General features: G+C 44.9%; 1 protein-coding gene across 5 annotated transcripts in view; it reads right to left on the reverse strand.

Annotated features, from left to right (window-relative positions):
• The window catches only part of ASCC2 (activating signal cointegrator 1 complex subunit 2), a 44,183-nt gene extending 22,731 nt beyond the window's left edge, over window positions 1-21,452 (reverse strand). The window contains exons 1-11 of one of the 5 annotated variants that reach the window (XM_039504908.1): window positions 21,235-21,450; window positions 19,884-20,006; window positions 18,351-18,446; window positions 17,154-17,312; window positions 16,612-16,782; window positions 14,624-14,753; window positions 11,459-11,526; window positions 9,773-9,883; window positions 8,156-8,268; window positions 4,230-4,304; window positions 1,891-1,998 (exon numbers count right to left, since the gene is read on the reverse strand). In XM_039504908.1, the coding sequence (XP_039360842.1) occupies window positions 1,891-1,998; window positions 4,230-4,304; window positions 8,156-8,268; window positions 9,773-9,883; window positions 11,459-11,526; window positions 14,624-14,753; window positions 16,612-16,782; window positions 17,154-17,312; window positions 18,351-18,431 (1,016 nt within the window). In that variant the 5' untranslated portion in view covers window positions 18,432-18,446; window positions 19,884-20,006; window positions 21,235-21,450. Of the gene's footprint in view, window positions 1-1,890; window positions 1,999-4,229; window positions 4,305-8,155; window positions 8,269-9,772; window positions 9,884-11,458; window positions 11,527-14,623; window positions 14,754-16,611; window positions 16,783-17,153; window positions 17,313-18,350; window positions 18,451-19,883; window positions 20,007-21,234 lie in introns of all 5 variants that reach the window. The other 4 variants (XM_039504906.1, XM_039504909.1, XM_039504907.1 and 1 more) reach the window with 4 other exon arrangements.
• Between the last annotated feature and the right edge of the window lie 2,206 nt (window positions 21,453-23,658).

Genomic DNA, 23,658 nt, shown 5'->3' on the forward strand with positions numbered 1-23,658 from the left:
TCCTTCTGAACCTCCATGACCTGCCTTTCTAGCCATGTCTGTCACACGTGACGACCACATGTACATCACAGCAAATCCCATTTGTTCAACAGATTTCATTCCAGTGGGATTTTTTGAGACTTGTAGTTTTAAAAAGCAGCAAATCGTGAAACTGAACCAGACTTCACAAGCTGAACTTGGTCTTTAGGAAATAGGACTTTTGATAGGATTGAAACCATACTGGAAGGCCCAAAAAGAAGTGAAAACAGAGTGGGGAGGGGCAGGTACTTATATTCCTAATTACATTGAGATTCCTGCAAGACTGGGTTCCTTCCATATGAGGTTATAGCACAGAACCTCCCAGACAATGTGTGATCTCTCTTTTGCTCACCTGTGTGAGGGCATATTGCAAACAAAGACCACTTTATTGCACAGTCTCAACCTCCTCTTGGTCCCGCTGCACTGAGCATCCCCACACAAGTCAAACTGATGTGATGGCTGAGAGCCACCCCTTCACAGAACGCTCCTGCCAGTGTATTGATGCTGTACAGATACTCCTCTAGAAGCAGGATGTGTCAACTCCACAACAGCCCCAGCTCCTGACAGCCCAGACTACCCAGCTCTGTCATTTGCTGCTGTTGCTGCCATCTACCTAAGGCAGCAGTTCTCAAACTGTGGGTCAGGATCCCAAAGTGGGTCGCAACCCCATTTTAATGGAGTCGCCAGGGCTGGCTTAGACTTGCTGGGGCCCAGGGCCGAAGCCAAAGCCCAAGGACTTCAGCCCTGGGCAGCGAGACTCAGGCAGCAGCACTCAGGCGAGCTCAGGCTTCGGTCCCCCCTCCTGGGGTCATGTAGTAATTTTTATTGTCAGAAAGGGATCATGGTGCAATGAAGTTTGAGAACCCCTGAATTCTAAGGTATTAATATGGCCCCCGACCATTACCACAGTACTGTATCTGAGCACTCACGATCTTCAATGCACCTATCGTCTGAGGAAAGGCAGGACTATTATCCCTGTTCTACAGATGGGAACTGAGGCACAGAGAGGCTAAGTGACTTGCCCAGGGTCACACAGGGAACTGAACCCAGCTCCACCTCAACCACCGGAGCATCATCTCCTTGGACAGATTGTACTGATGATAATTTGGGGTCAGTATTCAAGTATCAGAGGAGCTGCAGTGACATCAACAGCTCAGTGCAGGCTGTCTACAAACATTTATTCCAACAGTGTAAAGGCAGCATGGTCCAATGGAAAGGGCACTGGCCTAGAAGTCCCACGGTCTGGATCCTTCTCGTGACTCAGCACACGTGGCCCTGAGTAAGTCACTTCACCTCAGTTTCCCCCTCTGTTAAATGGGGATACTCACTCCCCTTTGTACAGCACTTGGAGATCTAGGGATGAGGACCGTTACACACTAGCTTTTCACTGGGGTGAAAATGGAATAAGGGCAAAAGCATCCATATCTAGATTTAAAGACATTCTTTTCAATGAGCTACGACACAATGCGGATTTCTATGTATTTTAGGTGTTGCTGAAGTGCTTAGCCTCACGATATCTAAGCACTAGGCTAGAAGTCACAATATATCCCATAGCCAATATAAACATGTTCACTAGGACATGGCCTTATCCCGCTCTGGAGGGGTCAAAACAAAGCCCAATTTGTAAATGCTTTAGATCAGGGACAGTTTCATCCTACATCTTTGTACAGCACCCAGCACAACAGGGCTCTGATCCCAATGGGGCCTTTGGGCACTACCCCAATATAAATCATAAATAATAATTTATCAGTAAGGCTGGAAATCTCAGGACTCTTCTCTTCAACAGAGCAATTAAGCAATTGGGTTACTCCTAAAGACAGCACCCTACCAGTAGACCCTGCAGTCTCACCCACATAGAGAAAGTGCCTGTACCTGCTTTCTAAGATGGGCTGGAGGCAGATCTGGTTAATGAGAATATGAAAGATTTCCACCACCTTCTTCCTGGAATGAGAAAGCCTCCTCCACAAGTCAGCCAGTAAGCTTCAGAGAGAAAGAGAGAGCATGGAGTTAGTCTCAACACAAGAAAAAAAACCCATCTCTGTGGCTTGGGCCTTGCTCACTTTAGAGGAGAATCTGTGTTAGCTGAGCCATTTTGAATGCTTAGGGCTCGTCTACATGAACAATTAGACCAGGGTGAGCTGGGGTGTGAATCTACCCCGCACTAGCCTGCCACACTCTAAGTGACCTTGTGCACCCTGCTGACATGTGTTAACCGTCTGTTAGAGCACTTGGAGCTAGTCCTCTTTGAAAAGGGACTAGATCAAAGCACTCTAATAAACTGTTAAACACATCAGCAGGGTGCACAGACAGACTCCAGCAGGCCAGTATGGAGTAGATTCACACTCCAACCCTAACCCTAACCCCTAACCCTAACCAAGGTTATGACATGAGGGTTGTGAGCTGTCTGCCTCCACCCCCAAACCCTGCTTCGCCTCCAGCATTTATAATAATGTTAATATAAAAAATGTGGTTTTAATTTATGGGGGGTGGGGGGTCGCACTCAGAGGCTTGCTGCGTGAAAGGGGTCATCAGTACAAAAGTTTGAGAACCTGGTCTAACTGTTCATGTAAACAAGCCCACAGTTTGTTTCTGCTGCAAGGAGCAGACAGAACCATTTCACAATCAGTTTGAATACATATTCTAAACAAAGCTGCTCTAGAAACATTTTTTAAACACTAAAAAAAACAGGAGTACTTGTGGCACCTTAAAGACTAACAAATTTATTTTAGCATGAGCTTTCGTGAGCTAAAGCTCACTTCTTCGGATGCATAGAATGGAACACACAGACAGGAGATATTTATACATATAGAGAACATGAAAAGGTGGAAGTATGCATACCAACAGGCAGAGTCTAATCAATTGAGATGAGCTATCGTTAGCAGGAGGAAAAAAAACTTTTTGAAGTGATAATTAAGATGGCCCATAGAAGGTGTGAGGAGAACTTAACATAGGGAAATAGATTCAATTGGTGTAATGACCCAACCATTCCCAGTCTTTGTTTAGACCACAGTTAATAGTATCTAGTTTGCATATTAATTCAAGTTCAGCAGTTTCTCTTTGGAGTCTGTTTTTGAAGTTTTTTTGTTGCAAAATTGCCACCTTCAAGTCTGTCACTGAGTGGTTAGAGAGGCTGAAGTGTTCTCCCACTGGGTTTTGAATGTTATGATTCCTGATGTCAGATGTGTGTCCATTTATTCTTTTGCGTAGAGACTGTCCGGTTTGGCCAATGTACATGGCAGAGGGGCATTGCTGGCACATGATGGCATATATCACGTTGGTAGATGTGCAGGTGTATGAGCCCCTGATGGCGTGTCTGATGTAATTAGGTCCTGTGATGGTGTCACTTGAATGGATATGTGGACAGAGCTGGCATCGGGCTTTATTGCAAGGATAGGTTCCTGGGTTAGTGTTTATGTTGTATGGTGTGCGGTTGCTGGTGAGTATTTGCTTCAGGTTGGGAGGCTGTCTATAAGCGAGGACTGGTCTGTCTCCCAAGATCTGTGAGAGTGAGGGATCATCTTTAAGGATAGGTTGTAAATCTTTGATGATGCGCTGGAGAGGTTTTAGTTGGGGGCTGTAGGTGCCACAAGTACTCCTGGTTTTTTTGCGGATACAGACTAACACAGCTGCTACTCTGAAACCTGTTTTTAAACACTGTTACCCTTGGTTCTCACTAGCTAAGCAAATGGTATTTAAACCACCTTAGGAAAAACTCTTGCTTTCAAACACACTGGGGAAAATCTATGAATGGAAGCATACTGGCTCTTTTACATGCTTGCACTTTATTACAGGTTTAGAATGCACCTACTTCGGGATAGTGCACTATGCAGTGCCTCTCCCTAGCAAGTAGAAAAGGATTTATCATATATACTCGTTCATAAGCCGAATATTTTTGGTAAAAATGCGACGCATCAAAGAGCAGGGGTCGGCTTATAAACGGGTCTACACCAAAATGTGATGATTTTAAACTCTATGGAATCATTGAATTGAATATCTAATACATTGTCGTTTTGTTTACCTGGAGCGTCTGCAGGCACGGAGCCCCTCAGCTCCCAGTGTCTGCAGTTTGCAGTTGGCTAGGATGGAGAAGAAGCCAAGAAAGGCAGAGAGAGACTAAGGGCATGGATATGGAAGGGGAAAGAATGTTTTAATTTACTGTGGGGGTGGTTCTCTCTGAAAAGAATAGGCAAACCTTCTCTGCCACTTTTTACCTCTTATCCTCACATGTCCTTCTCTTAATTGCAGATTCCAGTTCAGGAATTGCGAGTTCATAAAATGAAGCCAGTCTGCAAAAACATGTAACAAAACAAGAACTGTCAATAGAGGTTTTTAAAAAGCTTCACTAAAAGACAAATCAAATGGGAATATTGATATATTCAGTCTCTCATTACTAGCAGTTCCAGGTCTGATCCTCACAGTTCCAGCTCTGAACCTTGTTTCATTATAGCTTATTCCCAGAAACATAAGTAAATAGACATGAGGCTGGCAAACAGCAGGTCCCTAAGGATCTGTTCAGCACTTACGCTACAGCTGCGGCCAAATGAGATGATTTCAAAGCATCCTGCTGCTGACTAGGCAAACGATCTGCACTACTCTAGAGCATCCTGGACTTCAGAAAAGCAGACTTCGACTCCCTCAGGGAACTGATGGGCAAGGTCCCCTGGAAGAATAACATGATGGGGAAAGGAGTCGAGGAAAGCTGGCTGTATTTTAAAGAAACCTTATTGAGGTTGCAGGAACAAACCATCCCGATGTGTAGGAAGAAAAGTAAATATGGCAGGCGACCAACTTGGCTTAACAGTCAAATCCTTGCTTGTCTTAAACACAAAAAAACAGCTTACAAGAAGTGAAAGGTTGGACAAATAACCAGGGAGGAGTATAAAAGTATTGCTCAGGCATGCAGGTGTGAAATCAGGAAGGCCAAATCACACTTGGAGTTGCAGCTAGCCGGAGATGTTAGGAGTAACAAGAAGGGTTTCTTCAGGTATGTTAGCAACAGGAAGAAAGTCAAGGAAAGTGTGGGCCCCTTGCTGAATGACGGAGGGAACCTAGTGACAGAGGATGTGGAGAAAGCTAGTGTACTCAATGCTTTTTTTGCCTCTGTCTTCACAGACAAGGTCAGCTCCCAGACAGCTGCACTCTGCAGCACGGTATGGGGAGGAGGTGACCAGCTCTCTGTGGGGAAAGTAGTAGTTCGGGACTATTTAGAAAAGCTGGACGAGCACAAGTCCATGGGGCCGGATGCGCTGCATCCGAGGGTGCTAAAGGAGTTGGCCAATGAGATTGCAGAGCCATTGGCCATTATCTTTGAAAAATCATGGCGATCGGGGGAGGTCCCGGATGACTGGAAAGAGGCTAATGTAGTGCCCATCTTTAAAAAAGGGAAGAAGGAAGATCCAGGGAACTACAGGCCAGTCAGTCTCACCTCAGTCCCTGGAAAAATCATGGAACAGGACCTCAAGGAATCAATCCTGAACCACTTAAAGGAGGGGAAAGTGATCAGGAACAGTCAGCATGGATTCACCAAGGGCAAGTCATGCCTGACTAACCTAATTGCCTTCTATGATGAGATAACCGGCTCTGTGGATGAGGGGAAAGCAGTGGATGTGCTATTTCTGGACTTTAGCAAAGCTTTTGATACAGTCTCCCACAGTATTCTTGCCAGCAAGTTAAAGAAGTATGGGCTGGATGAATGGACGGTAAGGTGGATAGAAAACTGGCTAGATGGTCGGGCTCAACGGGTAGTGATCAATGGTTCCATGTCTAGTTGGCAGCCGGTATCAAGTGGAGTGCCCCAAGGGTTGGTGCTGGGGCCGGTTTTATTCAATATCTTCATTAACGATCTGGAGGATGGTGTGGACTGCACCCTTAGCAAGTTTGCAGATGACACTAAACTGGGAGGAGTGGTTGATACGCTGGAGGGTAAGGATAGGATACAGAGGGACCTAGACAAATTAGAGGATTGGGCCAAAAGAAATATGATGAGGTTCAACAAGGACAAGTGCAGAGTCCTGGACTTAGGACGGAAGAATCCCATGCACTGCTACAGACTAGGGACCGAATGGCTGGGCAGCAGTTCTGCAGAAAAGGACCTAGGGGTTACGGTGGATGAAAAGCTGAATATGAGTCAACAGTGTGCCCTTGTTGCCAAGAAGGCTAATGGCATTTTGGGTTGTATAAGTAGGGGCATTTCCAGCAGATCGAGGGATGTGATCATTCCCCTCTATTCAGCACTGGTGAGGCCTCATTTGGAGTACTGTGTCCAGTTTTGGGCCCCGCACTACAAGAAGGATGTGGATAAATTGGAGAGAGTCCAGCGGAGGGCAACAAAAATGATTAGAGGGCTGGAGCACATGACTTATGAGGAGAGGCTGAGGGAACTGGGATTGTTTAGTCTGCAGAAGAGAAGAATGAGCGGGGATTTGATAGCTGCTTTCAACTACCTGAAAGGGGGTTCCAAAGAGGATGGATCTAGACTGTTCTCAGTGGTAGAAGATGACAGAACAAGGAGTAATGGTCTCAAGTTGCAGAGGGGGAGGTTTAGGTTGGACATTAGGAAAAACTTTTTCACTAGTAGGGTGGTGAAGCACTAAAATGGGTTACCTGGGGAGGTGGTGGAATCTCCTTCCTTAGAGGTTTTTAAAGTCAGGCTTGACAAAGCCCTGGCTGGGATGATTTAGTTGGGTTTGGTCCTGCTTTGAGCAGGGGGTTGGACTAGATGACCTCCTGAGGTCCCTTCCAACCCTGAGAGTTTATGATTCTATGATCCTGCATACACATCTGCAGCCCATGAAGAGTTGACAGACTGATGCACCCAAACTGAACTCCTTTCTTACTGCTGTGAGATCTCCTCTTTCCAGTACTGTAGAGATCAGAGGAGCTAAACACAGAGACTTAGATTGATGACAGACGTGCTTGGTCCCATTTGCAGGGAGAGAGAACACATGCTCCTTTTGGTCTCGGGAAGGGAGGGAGTGAACAAAGGAGCCACTTTGGCCTAGTACCAGGTTCTGAGAGCCAGACAGCCCATACACACCATTTTTACCTAGAGACAAAGCATCATAGGATGCAGATATACTTGCCCACATCAAGAAACAACTGGGTTTGCTTCATGATTTTCTAGGGTTTTACAACTGATGGTTTATAGTTCTTTGTACAGAGGCTAAGTCTGCAAAATGGTGTGCAGAGGATACACACACACTGCTCATAATTGGTCTCACATCAAGATGTCAACATGCCTCATGGACACCAGTTTAACAACATAGCAGAAACCGGTTCATACGTCTAGGTCAGGAGACAGAAGATTAGCAAGAGTGACAAGAGGCTGATTTAGAAACCTTATAGATTCTCAGAAAGAGACACATGCAAATCAGTATTCACCTGCCATACCCCAAAGAACCAGTGATTAGTCCAGATTGACAGTGCATTAATAAAATGCAGCTGTCCCCTTAAAAGAGGGCAGGGCCATTTTAGTGTATTTCAGACAACAACAACAGAACTAAGAACAATTGCTTTTTCCCTTTGGGTTACCAAATACCATAGTGCAGCTGTTTGGCCAGTCTAAACATTCACCACAAATCCAATAATCTGACTACCGTCAATTGCATGACCACATACAATGGGGATATCCCTCCAGCAACCTACACCTCTTAAAGCTTAAAACCTCTTATCTTACCAAATGTAATAAGCCATATTTTTAAATCTACATCATCATTAATATCCACAATCAATGCAGTTGTGGCCAAAGTGACTGACTTAGTGTGTGGCTGCCCCCATCCTTGTTAAAGGGACAGCCTGCAGAGACCCAGTACACAGTGTGGCCTCCACCCAGATCAAGATGGCGCTAAAGTCTTTATAGGACACACTGCAATATTACTGAGGAAGCGGCTGCAATCTGGTCCATTTTATGGAAATTAGGTACAATCCAGCCTCCTGGTAAATTGCCAAGGTAATCCTCAATTGGGGAAACTCTGGGCATCTCCTGTAGTGACCTGTTTTATTCACCAAAAGACTACTCTACCATCAGAATAAACTGAGCAGCCTATTCTTTTAATGATAAAAGTCAAGGGAAAGGACAAAACAGCACCCTCGGCATTTATACTCCACAAAGCAGAGCTGCCAGGGACTAGACACGTACCTGTAACAGAAGTCATGTTTTTGAAAGGTCTGACAGGCCAGGGGAAAGACATCAAGAAAGGCCCAAAGGGTAGTGCAAGTGTCACACAAGTACAGCACGATATCCTTCAATGCCTAGTAGAGAAAGAACTATTCATTATCCAAAGAGAGGAAAAATCACATCGAGTTGTCCTGCAGCCTAGTGCAGAGACTAGTGCTAACGCACTGAGTTCACGGAAAAGCTGCCCTTTTGAGGGTGGGAAAAGAGTCTACACTCATGGCACAAATAAGACAGTCCACAAATATTTAGGGCAACATCTATACTAGACCTTTCCTCCCTCAGAAGGCATAATGAAAGCATCTGACTACTTATGCTCATTAAAGTTTCCAAGGCACTTTTGTTAACTTAGGGGGGCCCTGGCCAAATCCCATTTTGCATAATGTCAATTTACCTCATTAAGTCCCTCTAGAAGTCCAGCTGGATACAATATTATTCCCCTTCTATCCCAAATGGCTGCACAGCATTAGTGTTTGCACTTAAAGAGCTGACATGGTCCATTTTCAGTGGCAGCTGAAGTGATTCCTCTATATCAGAGGTTCCCAAACTTCTTTGCTGTGCTCCCCCTTCCACCTGGGAGTCACATAACAGGTCCCCACCTCACCCCCAACATCCACCCATCCAGAGCAGGAAGTGGCTGAGGGGAGCAGACAGCTCACACTCAGGTGGCAGCAGGAAATGGCTGGCTTCATCCCCAGAGGACACCATGGCAGCATGGTGTGGATCACACCAGGGCTCTTCACTCTCCCTTCCCCATGTCCACAGCCCCTCACTCCTGAAGGCATCGGAGGGTTTAAAAGCACATGGAGCTGTAGCCAGCCAGGGCCATGGGCCATGTGGGTGGGGTAGCAGCGGGGACAGCACGCAGGGAGTCCCCAGCAGTCAGAGAGGGGAGGAAGTGGCTGCTACCAGCGCAAGTTAGCGTGGTGCGAGTCTGGGGTAAACCTGCACTCCACCACCACCACCAGGATCCCCTGTGTGCTCTCCCTGCTGTTCCCCTCTCCCGGAGACTTAGCCAGCTGCAACCCCAAACCCACCTTGTGTCCCCGATAATCTCATCATGCCCCTACTGGGGAGTGCACCTCACAGTTTGAAAACTAATCCTATTTATGGTTTGTACAGTTAAAGTGCCTGGAGATTTACATTAGACTATAATCTCTTAATATGTGCTTGTACAGTACCTAGCACAATGGGGCCCTTCCCTGCACCACTGCTATACATGTAATAATTTTGAAGGAAGGGGCTATATAAATGCAAGATCAACATCATAAAGCTATTTTGCTGTTATTCAGTTATTGTTTTATTTCGTAATATGCCCTTTCACACTGCTTAGCAGGGGTTGGAAAGGAAAGCAGATAAAGGTCATAGCAGCATTTATGGGGGGAAAAGCAACCCAAAATGAATAGAAGAACAAAGAAAACAGAACTCTGAGTCACATGATAAGCACTGAAACAATGACTAGGAACCATATGCTGAATGAGACCTAAGTATCTGGGAACTCAGTGCAGGGTTAACAGTCTGTGGTTAGCTTAGCAAAAAAAACGATGTACACAGCGGGAAAGGTTACAGCAATAACTCCACCTGGAGAGGCATGGCACTAGGAGTCACTTTGACTCTTTCTTCCAATTTCTGGGGCGTGGCTGAGGCCCCGTGACATTGCAAGCCACACTCCTGCAGAACGTTGTTGAACACCTGGATCACAAAGAGCAAACTATTATTACATCAGACAGGCAAATACACCCAGGTGTGCTCTATCTTGTCAGTAAGACTGGCAGCTGAACTGAACAAAAGACATTGCTATTTACACACAGTGGAGAGCTGCCTAACCTGAAAGCAGGGACAAATTTACCTGTATCTTTCTCTCACAGCCTAGAACAGGGGTCGGCAACCTTTGGCACGTGTCCCATCAGGGAAATCCGCTGGCGGGCCAGGACAGTTTGTTTACCTGCAGCGACAGCAGGCTCAGCTGATCGCAGCTCCCACTGGCCACAGTTCGCCGTTCCAGGCCAATGGGGGCTGCGGGAAGTGGCGTGGTCCGAGGGATGTGCTGGCCACTACTTCCCACAGCCCCCATTGGCCTGGAACAGCAAACCATGGCCCCTGAGAGCTGCGATCGGCTGAACCTGCAGATGCTGCAGGTAAACAAACCGTCCTGGCCTACCAGCGGATTTCCCTGACGGGCCGCGTGCCAAAGGTTGCCAATCCCTGGCCTAGAACTTAAGAAACAACTCTATTACAGTTGCATCTTTGGAGATTTGCCAACCTCCTCCCCCCACCAGAGCAGGCTATAAGATGAACAGAGGGACTACAGGCATTTTTTGAAGTTGAATACTTGGGTTTATACTGCTTTTCCTTATAATCACCAACTGTTTTTCTTTGGACTGATCTATGTGTGCATGCAAATATTCCGATGCTCTTTCTGTGTCAATGTTAACTAACAAAACATCTAACACACAGTATGCAAAGCAGAGCTCTGTAAACCCAAAGTAATTGCTTCAAGACATACACCACATACAATGGGCAGAATCTTCACTGCCCTTCGAATAACTGTTTTGAATGGATAATCTGGCATCACAGAGCACTTCCACACGTCACCATCTCTCGCATGAGTGCTCCTGGACCGCTGAGTTTAGCACACCCAAAGCATGATGGAGATGGAGACACCGGACTCCAAAGAGAACAGAAAGCCATCCCAGCTGTCCTGGCAAAATGACTTTTTAAAAATTATTTGTTTGAGGACTAAAACACAAATTTTCCCATTGCAATGATGCCAAGGCATCTTGATACATATTCAAATTAAATATGAGCATAGCCCAGTCAGCTTGGGGAAATTCTTACTGCTCAGAGCAACGAAAGCTCAGAACATTGGACCTGGCTAATATCTGTATAGGAGCAATTTATGTATCTTGGTTCCAAAGATATTTTCATTCTCTCCTGTGAGCTTACTGGGTGTTATCACTAGTGTAAATGTCTCAGTTTCTTGATTTGGGGAGGGGAAAATGGGCACTTCTTATATGAACTATCTAGCAAAGGAAGTCCCAAGGATTCACAGCAAGGAGAGTGTCATAAACAGGTAGGATGTAAGGGGGTTAGCTGTAAGTAACCATTGTAGATAAAAGCCATCTAACATAAGTTGGTATAATTAAGGGGATCAAATACAAAGAAACACAAACACTCTGCCAGCTTGCAACTATGCCTCCTGGGACTGTGTCAGAGCCTCCCCTGGGGGCTCAGAAAACCACCCCAAGCCAGATAAAGAGGCAGTACCTGGAGGACTGTGGGCACTGTTTCATTCAAGTCACTGAAGTAACTGGATTGCTGAGTGAAGATGTTTTCTGAAAGGAGAGGAGGAAAAAATCCATTCCAGATTAATTCAAACGTCCAGCCCAACAAGCAGCCTCACACCAAGCAACATCCTTATGTACTATTCACAGCATCTTCTCTAAAAATAAGACTTGTAACCACCCAGGGTGGAACTATTGACCTATACCCACCACAAGTACAGTGCTTGTTCCTATACAGCTGACCATCTCCTAACAGTTCAGTGCAGCTGGAGAACATAAAAAAGGCCTCACTGGATCAGACCAAAGGACCATCCAGCCCAGTATCCTGTCTTCCAACAGTGGCCAATGACAGGTGCTCCACAGGGAATAAACAGAACAGGTAAGCATCAAGTGATCCATCCCGTCACCCACTCCCAGCTTCTGGGAAACAGAGGCTAGGGACATCATCCCTGCCCATCCTAACTCCATGAATTTATCTAGTTCTTTTTTGAACCCTGGTATAGTCTTGACCTTCACAACATCCTCTGGCAAAGAGTTCCACAGACTGACTGTGCATTGTGAGAAAAAATACCTCCTTTTGTTTGTTTGAAACTTGCTGCCTATTAATTTTATTTGGTGACCTCAAGTTCTTGTGTTATGAAAAGGAGTAAATAACACTTCCTTATTTAATTTCTCCACACCAGTCATGATTTTATAGATCTCTATCATATTCCCCCTTAGTTGTCTCTTTTCCAAGCTGAAAAGTCCCAGTCTTATTAATCTCTCCTCATATGGAAGCCATTCCATACTCCTAATCATTTTTGTTGCCCTTTTCTGAACCTTTCCCAATTCCAATATATCTTTTTGAGCTGGGGCGACCACATCTGCATGCAGTATTCAAGATGTGGGCGTACCATGGATTTATATAGAGGCAATATGATATTTTCTGTTTTATTTTCTATCCCTTTCTTAATTAGTCCCAATATTCTGTTCGCTTTTTTGACTGCCGCTGCACATTGAGTGGATGTGTTCAGATAACTATCCACAGTGACTCCAAGATCTCTTTCTTGAGTGGTAACAGCTAATTTAGATCCCATCATTTTATAAGTGTAGTTGGGATTATGTTTTCCAATGTGCATTACTTGGCATTTATCAACATGAAATTCATCTGCCATTTTGTTGCCATAGTCACCCAGTTTTGTGAGATCCTTTTGTAGCACTTCACAGTATGCCTGGGACTTAACTATCTTGAGTAGTTTTGTATCATCTGCAAATTTTGCCATCTCACTCTTTACTCCTTTTTCCAAATCATTTATGAATATGTTGAATAGGACTGGTCCCAGTACACATCCCTGGGGGACACCACTATTTACCTTTCTCCATTCTGAAAACTAGCCATTTATTTCTACCCTTTTTTTCCTATCTTTTAACCAGTTACCAATCCTTCAGAGGACCTTCCCTCTTATCCCATCACAGCTTACTTTGCTTAAGAGCCTTTGGAGGGCTGGTAATGAGAATGTTCATTAGAACACAGTGTCCGAGGTGCTAGATGATTCAAGCACTGCACTGTTGGTTGAGACAGTAAATAATATCACTACATGCTCCTAGTTCCTTTATTTGACAGCTGTAGTTGAATTTTAATTGCTGATTCCATGTACACCAGTAAATGTTCTGTAGAATATTTTTTAAAGGTAATGAGGCCTTATCTTAATAATATAAGACTAAGTATTGCTCTCATTATCTTTTCAAAATACTCTGCAGAATAGCAGAGTGCTGTAAAATCTTAACTGAATAGTGGAGAGACATTGATTGCCCTTTTTTCGTGAATTACCAGACACGCTGTGCAGATTACCATGGTTCCACTACAAGGACAAACCTCTTGAAGAGTTTACACAGGTGTGTGAGACCTATGAAACAGATTTCACGGAGAAGAATAAGGACTGAAAAATCTGATTTTTTGCATTTGCACACCTGAACTGCACATGCAGATACCATGATTGCATACACAAACATCCAGGTAGACATGTCACAGGACATCTGTGTGCACAATTACTGCTGTTGCACATGCAATCACAGTAGTAGCATGTACCATTTAGACTAGGTTTTTGAAACCTAGACTTTAAAAAAAAATACATTTTGACAAGAGAAGAAAGACCAGCATTCAAAAGTTAAAGTGTTTAGGCCTAGAAATTTGGAAAAAAAATCTTGTTTGAACGGCCTGTGTCACAAGATTTCTCGTACTTCTGATTTTAACTTGGATTGGATTAGAAATCCAACAATAGCCATCTTTCAAAGGAAGGAAAAAAGTTACATTATTCAAACTTCAGAACAGTCTGGTTTTGAATTTTAGATGAAGGATTCTACATCTTATTGTATCCAAAACTACATGCTCAGGTGGAAGATAAGGATCGCAGATGGTCCCTTGTGAAAAGAATAGGGACAAATGCAGTGTCCAGACCAACTCATCCTCTGACCATAAAACAGGTCCTAATGTCCAAGGCTGAGTTGTTGCTAAATGTATAATTGCTGTTGTGTTTGCTGACACAGGTAGTGCAGTGATGATTTCAGTTGGTAAAGTGCTTTGAGATACTTTGCAGCTAACAGGGACTCCATGAAAATCAAGTTCTATTTTTCCAGTTAAAGCTCTCTGTAGTCACAGAACAACCGCATTGTGTGTTTTGTCTAGCTGCCAGCTACAGGAGCAAAAGGCCCAATCTTAGCAGTCAGACTGCTCCCCTTCCCTCATCCTGCAAAGAATAAGGCTCTTCGGACTTTCTCCTCACCCCCAGGATCTTCCATGTTCCTCATGGAAGCACAGAGTCCCTTTACGGTCTCAGAGCTGCATTTTAACTAGCCAGAGGAGTTACTGTGAGCAATAAAGAGACCCTGCAGCAGATCTAACCTAGGAAGCAAGACGGGCTATAAAACAAACTTAGTTCTCCCAAGCAGCAAAGTGTAATCCCCTCCCCATATCACCCATAAATAAAGATGGTTCACAAGAAAGTAAAAGAAAACCCATCTTATTCAAAAATCAGAACTTCTTATTTTATAAGGAAGAGTTTGTTCTGAGGTTGCTACACTCAGTAGCAACCCCACCCCCTTCAATGCCTGCCTTTCAGAGAACAACTAGAAAGCCTCAAGCTACAAGCTGCTCCTAGCTTTGACTAACCAATCATCTTCTGAAGTAAGGTGCCATTTCCTTTCCCAAAGAGCACACACAGATCCAGAATCTTAGGGATGTCAAACAGGAAGTTATTGTAAAGAATTTCTCCAAAAACAGAGGGTGTGATGAAGTGTTCCTATTAAAAACAAGAGAAAACACATTTAAAAAAAAAAAAGACAAAATAAACTTCTAATAACTTGAAAGAGAATCTATATTCTACTCTGCATAGGGTTACCATATTTCAGGTTTCCATAAAGAGGACACTGTGGGAGGGGGAGTTGGGGGGAGTGGTAGGGGGTATTTAGAGGATGCTGGGGGTGGGGGTGTACTGGGAGGGTGTGTGTGTGTGTACTAGAAGAGAGGGATGCTGCAGGGGTTGCTGTGACTTCAAGGAAGTGACCAATCAGCTGCAGGGACCAATCATGGCATGGAGACAGTGCTTTCTGAGCTGCAACATCAGCTAGTTAGCTCACAAAAATCCAGACATTGCCTCTTATTTGAAAAATCCACTCAGACAGACCGTGGAGGATCAAAAAAGAAAAAATGTCCAGATGTATGGTAACCCTAACTCTGCAAGGATTACACCATTTACAGTAATAATAATACTTACACATTCTCTAACATCTTTAACCCAAGTACCTCAAACACATCAAGACTACCACCCCTGTGAGGTAGGCAAGCATTTTACAGATTTGGAAGCCAAGGCACTGAGGAATTAAGTTCCTTGCCTAAGATCATCATCAGTGGCACAGACAGGAACAGAACGCAGGACTTCTGATTTACATCACCATGCTCTAAACCCCTACACCAACTCCATCTTGCAGATATAACTCATGTAACTAACATGTTAGGCTGGAAATGTTTTTGAACTTCTAAATGACAAAGGTCTTCAAACTAAAATTCTCATTGTTCCTGAAATAGAGAAGTATCCAATTTAAAGAATACTAGTGGAAGCAATGACTAATAAAAGGAAGATTTACTTATGATGGCAAACATTATCCATCCAAAGTGAATGGTACAGGGTGTGTTGCATGTGTTCTCCCAGTTAATACAGAGGACAAGGAGTTCGGATTCCTGGATTCTATTTCTAGCACTCTCACTAATTTGCTATGTGGCAACAGGCAAACCACTGACTTCAATTTACCCAAATACTTAGCTACCTCAATGGAGCTGTGAGGTTTAATCGATTAATGTCTGTACAGTACTCCGGCTCAGATGAAAGGCTCTGCAGAAGTGTGGAGTACTTTTATTGAAGTGATGCTAACTACAGGATACAGCACTTCTTTCACCTGTTCTCTCCCCACTCCTCCAACACCCACACTGAGATCTTTTCTCAAAACAGACTGAAATTGACCATCATGACAATGCATATTCTTAAAATAAACCAAGGAGGATTTCAGGTCAGTAATTATTAAAACCTGAGGACAGAATGAGTTTCCTTAAGGCCCTTCTGAAACTTTCACCTCTGCTAATGAGCACTGCATCACACATCCTTCATTCTGATGCAAAGAAAAGTGTAATTAGATGCAATTTTACCTCAACCATAGGGAGAGGCAGAAATTTGGGGAAAGTGCAATGAGAGACAAGTCTCAGTCTGGGTTGCATGACTTGATGCCTGGACCAGGGCAGCAAGTGGCATGAGAATGGTCACCAACACATGGCTACAGGAGCCTCCGACAGCTTCTCACACCTTTTATGCAGCTCTGCAAAGTCTAACTTTAGATTCTCTTATATTTAATTTATAATGCCACACCTCGCTAACCTATTATTAAGAGTAGCATTTTCCTTTATGAAAAAGATTAATGCAATCATTACACACTTGAGATAGTTCTGTCCTTTGCTGACTGGGGACTATCTTTGTGGAAACTATTGGAATGAGAAAAATAGGGGCTAAAAAAGGAAGGCGGCTGAATAGGAAACAGTCTGTTTCCCAAAGTATCTATCAATTTTTGTAAGCCATACAGTGTGCAGTGAGGATAAGAAGAGGTATTTACTTTGGACTCCTTGTGAGTGGACATTCTGAGGAAGGTTAGGAAGACACTCTGATGAAGGCATTTCTGCATGTCATTCACCTCCGGAGGGAAATCAAATGATGCATCAAACTTGCGAGGGGCATGGCACAGGTATGAATCCAGGCATTTCTGAAGTGTCTCATCAAATATGACCTAATACAACAGAACAAAGGCAAATGGGGAGAAGGAAAGATGAAGCATGCACAGTGGTACACCACATAACACATATGCAGTGCATGGTATTTAAATTCAACAGTGAGCCAAAGAGATCAAAGGTGTTCAGTGGTGTCCATGGTCCATTGGTTCCAAACTAGCAGTTTTAAAATTCATTAAAATTATCAAAAATCAAAAATCTTTAAGGAAATATTACAATCTTAATGTCACACAATCCAAAATTAAGATGGTTGGGTACTAGCAACAAAAGGCAATTATGAGCCTTCATCAGACACATAAATTAAACCTACTTATTTTTCTAAGCACTCATATACACAGGTTTTTATTTATTATCTATTCAATAACATTACCTGGCACCAAAATTTATCATGAGGCAAAGCCAGAAGCCAGTTCAGATCATCTGCAATGAACTTTGCTCGTTCCAAGAACTCCTCCACTAGAGCAGGGTCTCTGACTTTAGGGGGTGGTTTATATAGCACAAAAGACCGATCAGCTTTCATTTCTGGATGCTACAGAAAACAAAAAGACAATGTGTTAACAAACCAGGGACCAAGCAACAAGAATTCCTCTTAACCATTTATGCAGCCAGGGACATCTCTCATATTTTTAGGAAACTGGTGTGTGGTTATCAGGAATCCATCCTCTTATGTTCACTCGCAGTTCTCCCTGCTCTTTAATCTTTAAAACACTGCAAATCAGTGTGGTTCTGCATCATCCTTATTTTTCAATAATATTTTCAGAATCCTGCACAGTTCAGTACATGTTGCTCCTTGTATCCCATTCAGATGAATAGTTGACAAGCAACTCCCACACCTCCAAAACAAACAGCAGCAGCTCAAAGTCATTCCTTTGAAATGTTTCTCCCTTTCAATACTGATGCTTGAGCACCTTCCAGAGTCAAGCTGATTGGACTATCCAGCACAGAAATCAAACAGGTTATCATCCTTTAGCGCAGCTTGCACTACACTGAGATCTGACTTCAGCCCGTGGTTGCAAATCCACATGGGCAAGCACACAGAATGTGGTGACATAGAGGAACCAACACTGATGCTCCACCTCAGAGTTAAACTTCTAAACTGAGTTTCAAATATCTCTCCACTACACGAATATCAACACTACCAATCAAGCAACTCTCAGAATGAAGACTACGTTTATAATAAACTTGGATACACCATAGAACAAAAGCCCCAAATAGTTTCAATGCACTATTGGGGGGGGGGGGAGATAGCTCAGCAGTTTGAGCACTGGCCTGCTAAAGCCAGAATTGTGAGTTCAATCCTTGAGGGGGCCATTATAGGGATCTGGAGCAAAAATCTGTCTGGGGATTGGTCATGCTTTGAGCAGGGGGTTGGACTAAATGACCTCTTGAGGTCCCTTCCAACCCTAATAATCTATGAACATGCAGACTTCAAATAAAGCCTCCTCCTATAGGGAAGCTGTTTGGGTTTCACTGTATTTTTGTTCCAGAGCCAGTTTTGCTAAAGTCACTTCTTGAAATGAGAGAACAATTTGTTGAATGTTTTCATTTAAAAAACAACACAGCTCACCAATGCTGGTAAAGTCCTCAGTTTCCCTGTCTTTGGATCCGTTTCTGTCAGCTGGAGTTCATCCAAGGGCAATACTGGCATTGTGCGGAGATCTCTCTGTCTTTGGCAAATACCAACATAAAAGCAGTATGAGGAAATGTTTACAAAAACAATTAACCAACAACAAAACAAAAAAGGTTATAGCCTTCTATAAAACGCAGCCCTAGAGGCTGGAAGCACATCAATACAAAGGAAACCTTTACACCACCAAACATCAGACTTTAGGAGATATCCAAGGATTAGGTGCATAGGCCACAGAAAAAGCACAGTTCCCCTTGACTTATAGAGTACAGCCATATTTTCTTTACAGCATTTACACCAAGCAGTCACAAAGACATCCACAGGAGCACCAAAAAGAATTTTTATTGGTGTAGTTTCTTTTATTAAATGACTATATACATAATACATATATTTTAAGGGCATGAGATTAGACTAGAAAAGATGTTCTAGCTTTCACCTTTCTTCTGTGCCCATTGCTTGTTTGATTCTGTACAAGACCCTGTATTCTCACAGAAACTGTTATTATAAAATTAGTTCTATTAAATCAAAAACCTTGCTAAGGCAATTCAAGAGAAGATGTACCATTAAAAACATCCTTAAAAATCTCAAATATTAAAAAGCTTGGAAAACACAAGCTCAACAAAGCTTTTGTTATTTAATTTCTGTGGTTTTATAAAAGTATGATCATTTATTTCAAATGCTGTTATAAAGTTGTATTCACATTAAAGTTTAAGACCCTGATCCTGAAGTTAGATCAATGCCTATGGACCCTTATCCTCAGGCAGAACCACACGTATGCCACATTCACCCACATGGATCCAAATGCAGCATCCAAGCATAAGCTGGAAATGACAGACTCCGTGGGTATATCTACACCACAGCTCTAAGTGAACCTCTAGCCCAGGCAGACAGACTAGTAGGGCTCAAGATAGTGCACTAAAAATACCAAAGTGGATGTTCCAGCTCACGCTGGAGCTCAGGCTCAGAAGCCTTGGGGTCAGAAGGGCTTGAGAGCCTGAGGTTCCACCTGTGCCAGAACAGCCACATTGCTATTTTTAGCACACTTGCTTGAGCCCAGCTAGGGTGGATCTGTGTACTCATGCTAGGAGACTTGCTCTCAGGCGCAGTGTAGATATACCCTGAAAGGCTGAAGCTTTTGTCCATTTGTCCATTTATAAGAAATCCTTTTAACAACAAACATATTTCACCATGCTAATCCCAATATACAGCCACTGCGGTAATTGGGTGGGGGAAAAGGAAAACTATTTATAGGATTCTAAAAGCAATTAAAATGGTAAGCTTCCCACCAGTGTTTTAAAAATATAGCTATGTAGGAATTTTCACATTTCTATGATAACTCACTGAGGCTGAAAAACCTCAAGGATATTGTTTTTATTGTGAAACAAATGACACTATTTTTCAGTCTTCGACACAAAATCAATTCTGGACTTACATTTCTAAAAACTGTTTTTTAAAAATCTACTATACACATACCTTTAAAAAAAACAGCAGCTTGATTTTCTTGGTGCTAAACTCAAGAACTCCAGCTGAGGTCAACAGGAGTTATGGATGCTCAGTACCTATGAAAATTAGGCTGCCGACCAATAGATTGCTGAGCTAAAAATGAAAAGGAGGGGCCAAATAATCTTGAACTATGGAGCATCTATAAGGATCAGGCAAGACAACTAACATATGCATTTTCCTAGGAGCTTTGGTCTAAGCATTGAGGACACAACTCCCTTTGCATAGCTTTGGGGCTGCATCAGCAGATGGAACTAGTGTAAAGGCCAAGCAACTGACAAGTGGAAACTGAATTGCTCTCCAGTGAGTGTCTTAGTCCTGTCACACTGAAGTGCTGTTTATCACCTATCTCCTGAGGGATCCCAGGGGAGGAACCCTTAGGTGCAGAGGACAGGAGACACCTGTGGGACAAGATGTCACATTGGCCCTCATATGCTACATCAAATAACACAACAGTGCTGATTAAAACGAGGGACTTGGTGGTACAGCTCCAGTGACTTGTGAAAGTGGCTGCAAACCTGCACTGATGTTATACAGATCACACATACTGTTAAAGAAACACCCCCACCCCACCATTCCCGCCTCCCTCCACATGCAGACATTGCCCCCAACTCCTTCAACTGTCCCACTTCGCCCAGCCATCCCCAACTCCCGCCCCCAGGAACTGCCCCCCGACCCACCTCGCTACCCCCAACTGTCCCCCAGCCCCCAGACCCACCTGGCTGCCCCTCAACTATCCCACAGCCCCCAGCCCCCGTCCACAGGCACTGCCCCCGACCCGCTCCGCTGCCCCCAACTATCCCCCATTCCCCATCCACAGGCACTGCCCCCAACCCACTCCGCTGCCCCCAACTGTCCCCAGCCCCAGCCCCCAGCCCCAGACCCACCTGGCTGCCCCTCAACTATCCCACAGCCTCCAACCCCATCCACAGGCACTGCCCCAACCCAACCCACTCCGCTGCCCCCAACTGTCCCCAGCCCCCAGACCCACCTGGCTGCCCCTCAACTATCCCACAGCCCCCAGCCCCCCAACCCACCTGCTGCCCCAACTGCCCCCAGCCCCCAGACCCACCTGGCTGCCCCCAACTATCCCCATTCCCCATCCACAGGCACTGCCCCGACCCACTCCGCTGCCCCCAACTGTCCCCAGCCCCGTCCACAGGCACTGCCCCGACCACTCCGCTGCCCCCAACTGTCCCCCAGCCCCGTCCACAGGCACTGCCCCGACCCGCTCCGCTGCCCCCGAGCTGTCCCACTGCCCCCAGTCAGCCCCACAGGCACCGCCCCGAGCCACCCAGCGGGTCCCCCGCAGCCACGCACTCACCGGTCGCTCCGGTCCGTTACCGGCGAGCCCGGCTCTGACAGCTCAGCCCCGCCTCCCCCGGCCTGACACTTCCGGGGTCAAAGCGCGCTTCCGCCCCAGGCCGGAAACGCGCTCGTGGCGGGGTCCTGCTCGCTCCCTCGGGGCCGCTGATCCCCTCCGCTAGCCTGGGGCCCGCTCCCGCCGGAACCCGGCCGCCTAGGCCCGTTCCCTCAGCGGGACCCAGCGCCCCTCGCGGAGGCGGAGGCGGCTCCGCCCGCGGCACGGGGCCCTGCCGGGCGGGGCGGGGCGGGACCGGGCCCTGGCCCAAATGAAGCGCTGGGGGAGGCCGCCCCGCCCCTGAGTGCCGGGTTCTGAAGCGGGTCTACGTGTCTCGCCTGTCTGTGCCCAGGGCTGCTGCAGACAAAGGCTACGGGGCCCCTCTGTCCGGGGGCCCCCAGGCAAATAAACAGGTCGCAGCCTCCGTGCGCTCTGCGTCCCTCCGAAGATGAGGGCTGCTGCATATCCCACATCGGCCATGGCAGGCGCAGCCTTTCTGTTCCTGGCCAATTGCCAGCAGGGCCCGTGGGGGAGCCTTGGCCGCCTCTGCTCTGCTTTACTGTTGCTGAAAAGGGAGCACAATGGCTGCCTTTGCACCTGACTCAGAGAAGGACGTAGCAGGGCCTTTGATGGGCACTTTGCTTCCATAGATCTCATCCCTCAGATCATGTCAGCAACCATAGGGTTTAGTGACATTGGTAACAGATGTCTCTCTAGAATGACATGATTAGCTGGGCTTTCAATAGCCAGTAAATCATTAAGGGGCTTGATTCAGTGCCAAGGAAAGTCAATGGAAGGCTTGTGCTTTTTCCTTGTGCACCAGGGTGGTAGTACTTTCCCAGAGCTGTACCACCTCACTGAATGAAATAAAGTCTCCAGCACCATGCTAGCTGCATGAATAATGCTACCTAACTTCAAAGGCTTAACTGCTTCACTCCTGCTGAATATGCCGGGTATGTGAGCAAAACCCATGGCTACAATTGTCCTGTTGTACTAAATGCTTCATGATGTTGTGGTGTGTTTTCAGTCCCAGGTTAGAACAACAGCAAAATGTTGTCACAACAGGGATGCAGGAATGGAGCATCAGCTGCAAAGCAGCTAAGACATTACAGTAATATAATAAAAGGAGATTTTTACAAAAAATGATGATTAGATTTTTTTTTTCCTGTGGAAGATGACAATGCAGCTTGTAACTTATCCTTCTGAGTCTTTTCCAGTTCACTGGCAATGGGAGGGCTCTTGAGTATAGCAATAATTTGTACATGTATAGTGCGTTCCACCTGAGGATCTCAAAAGTACTTTGCAAACTTGAGTAAGTTAAACTTCCCAGCCTACATGTGGTGGGAGAGGCAAGTATCAAAATATGCAGAGAGAATAAATGAGGCCCAGAAAATACATGATTTGTTTAAGCAGCAAAGAATCCTGTGGCACCTTATAGACTAACAGACGTTTTGCAGCATGAGCTGTCTGTTAGTCTATAAGGTGCCACAGGATTCTTTGCTGCTTCTACAGAACCAGACTAACACGGCTACCCCTCTGATACATGATTTGTCTAAGTTCACACAAAAGTCCATGCCAGAGTAGGGAATCCAGCCTAGAACTTCCATGTGACCTTTGTGTGTAAGAGCTTGTGTACATAGGAAAGTTATACCAGTATAAGGCAAGGTGTGAATATAAACCTGTTTAGTTATTCTGCTATAACCCCTTGTGTTTAATATCAGAGGGCTGCCTTTGCTTTAGCTTTTGTTGGCCAAGCAGGATTTTAAACTAAACCAAACCAAGCCACTCTTATTGTGGAATAACTGGGCATATAGGAGTGTATACTGGCTCAATTATGCCAGTGTAAGTATACTGGTATAACTGGCAAAACTTTTCTGTGTCTACAAGCCCAAAGGCAGAGAGGAACATCCAAAAGTTACTAAGCTTTCAGTTTCAGCTGTGCAGTTCTTTTGGGTGCAAAAAGCCCAAGGATAATTCTGGCTGTAGCAGTAATCTGTAAAGATCTGATCCCACGCCCAATCTGAGAAATCATTTAAAAATAAAACTTTCAGTGTGGCAGACAATTGGAATATGACTTTTTCTCCAAAGTGTTTATATAGTGCAGATCAAAAGCCTGTGGCTGTGCTTAGTACATAGCAGACTTTATCTTCAAAGCACTTTTACAAACAATTAATGAAACCTCCCAACCCTATTGTGAGGGAGGTATTATTAACCCCATTTTATAGAAGAATAAATAAGAACAGAGAAGTAAGTGTGGGAGCCATGAAATATTTAGGTGCCTAAATCCTGTTTTTAGGCATAACTTATGCAGAAAAGTCCCACATGACTGCCGTTTAACCCTGTGGGCTACTAAAGTTACTTTGCACCTAAGTTTTTGCAGTAAAAGTT

Source organism: Mauremys reevesii, linkage group 18, assembly GCF_016161935.1.
Source record: "Mauremys reevesii isolate NIE-2019 linkage group 18, ASM1616193v1, whole genome shotgun sequence".
Taxonomy (NCBI): domain Eukaryota; kingdom Metazoa; phylum Chordata; order Testudines; family Geoemydidae; genus Mauremys; species Mauremys reevesii.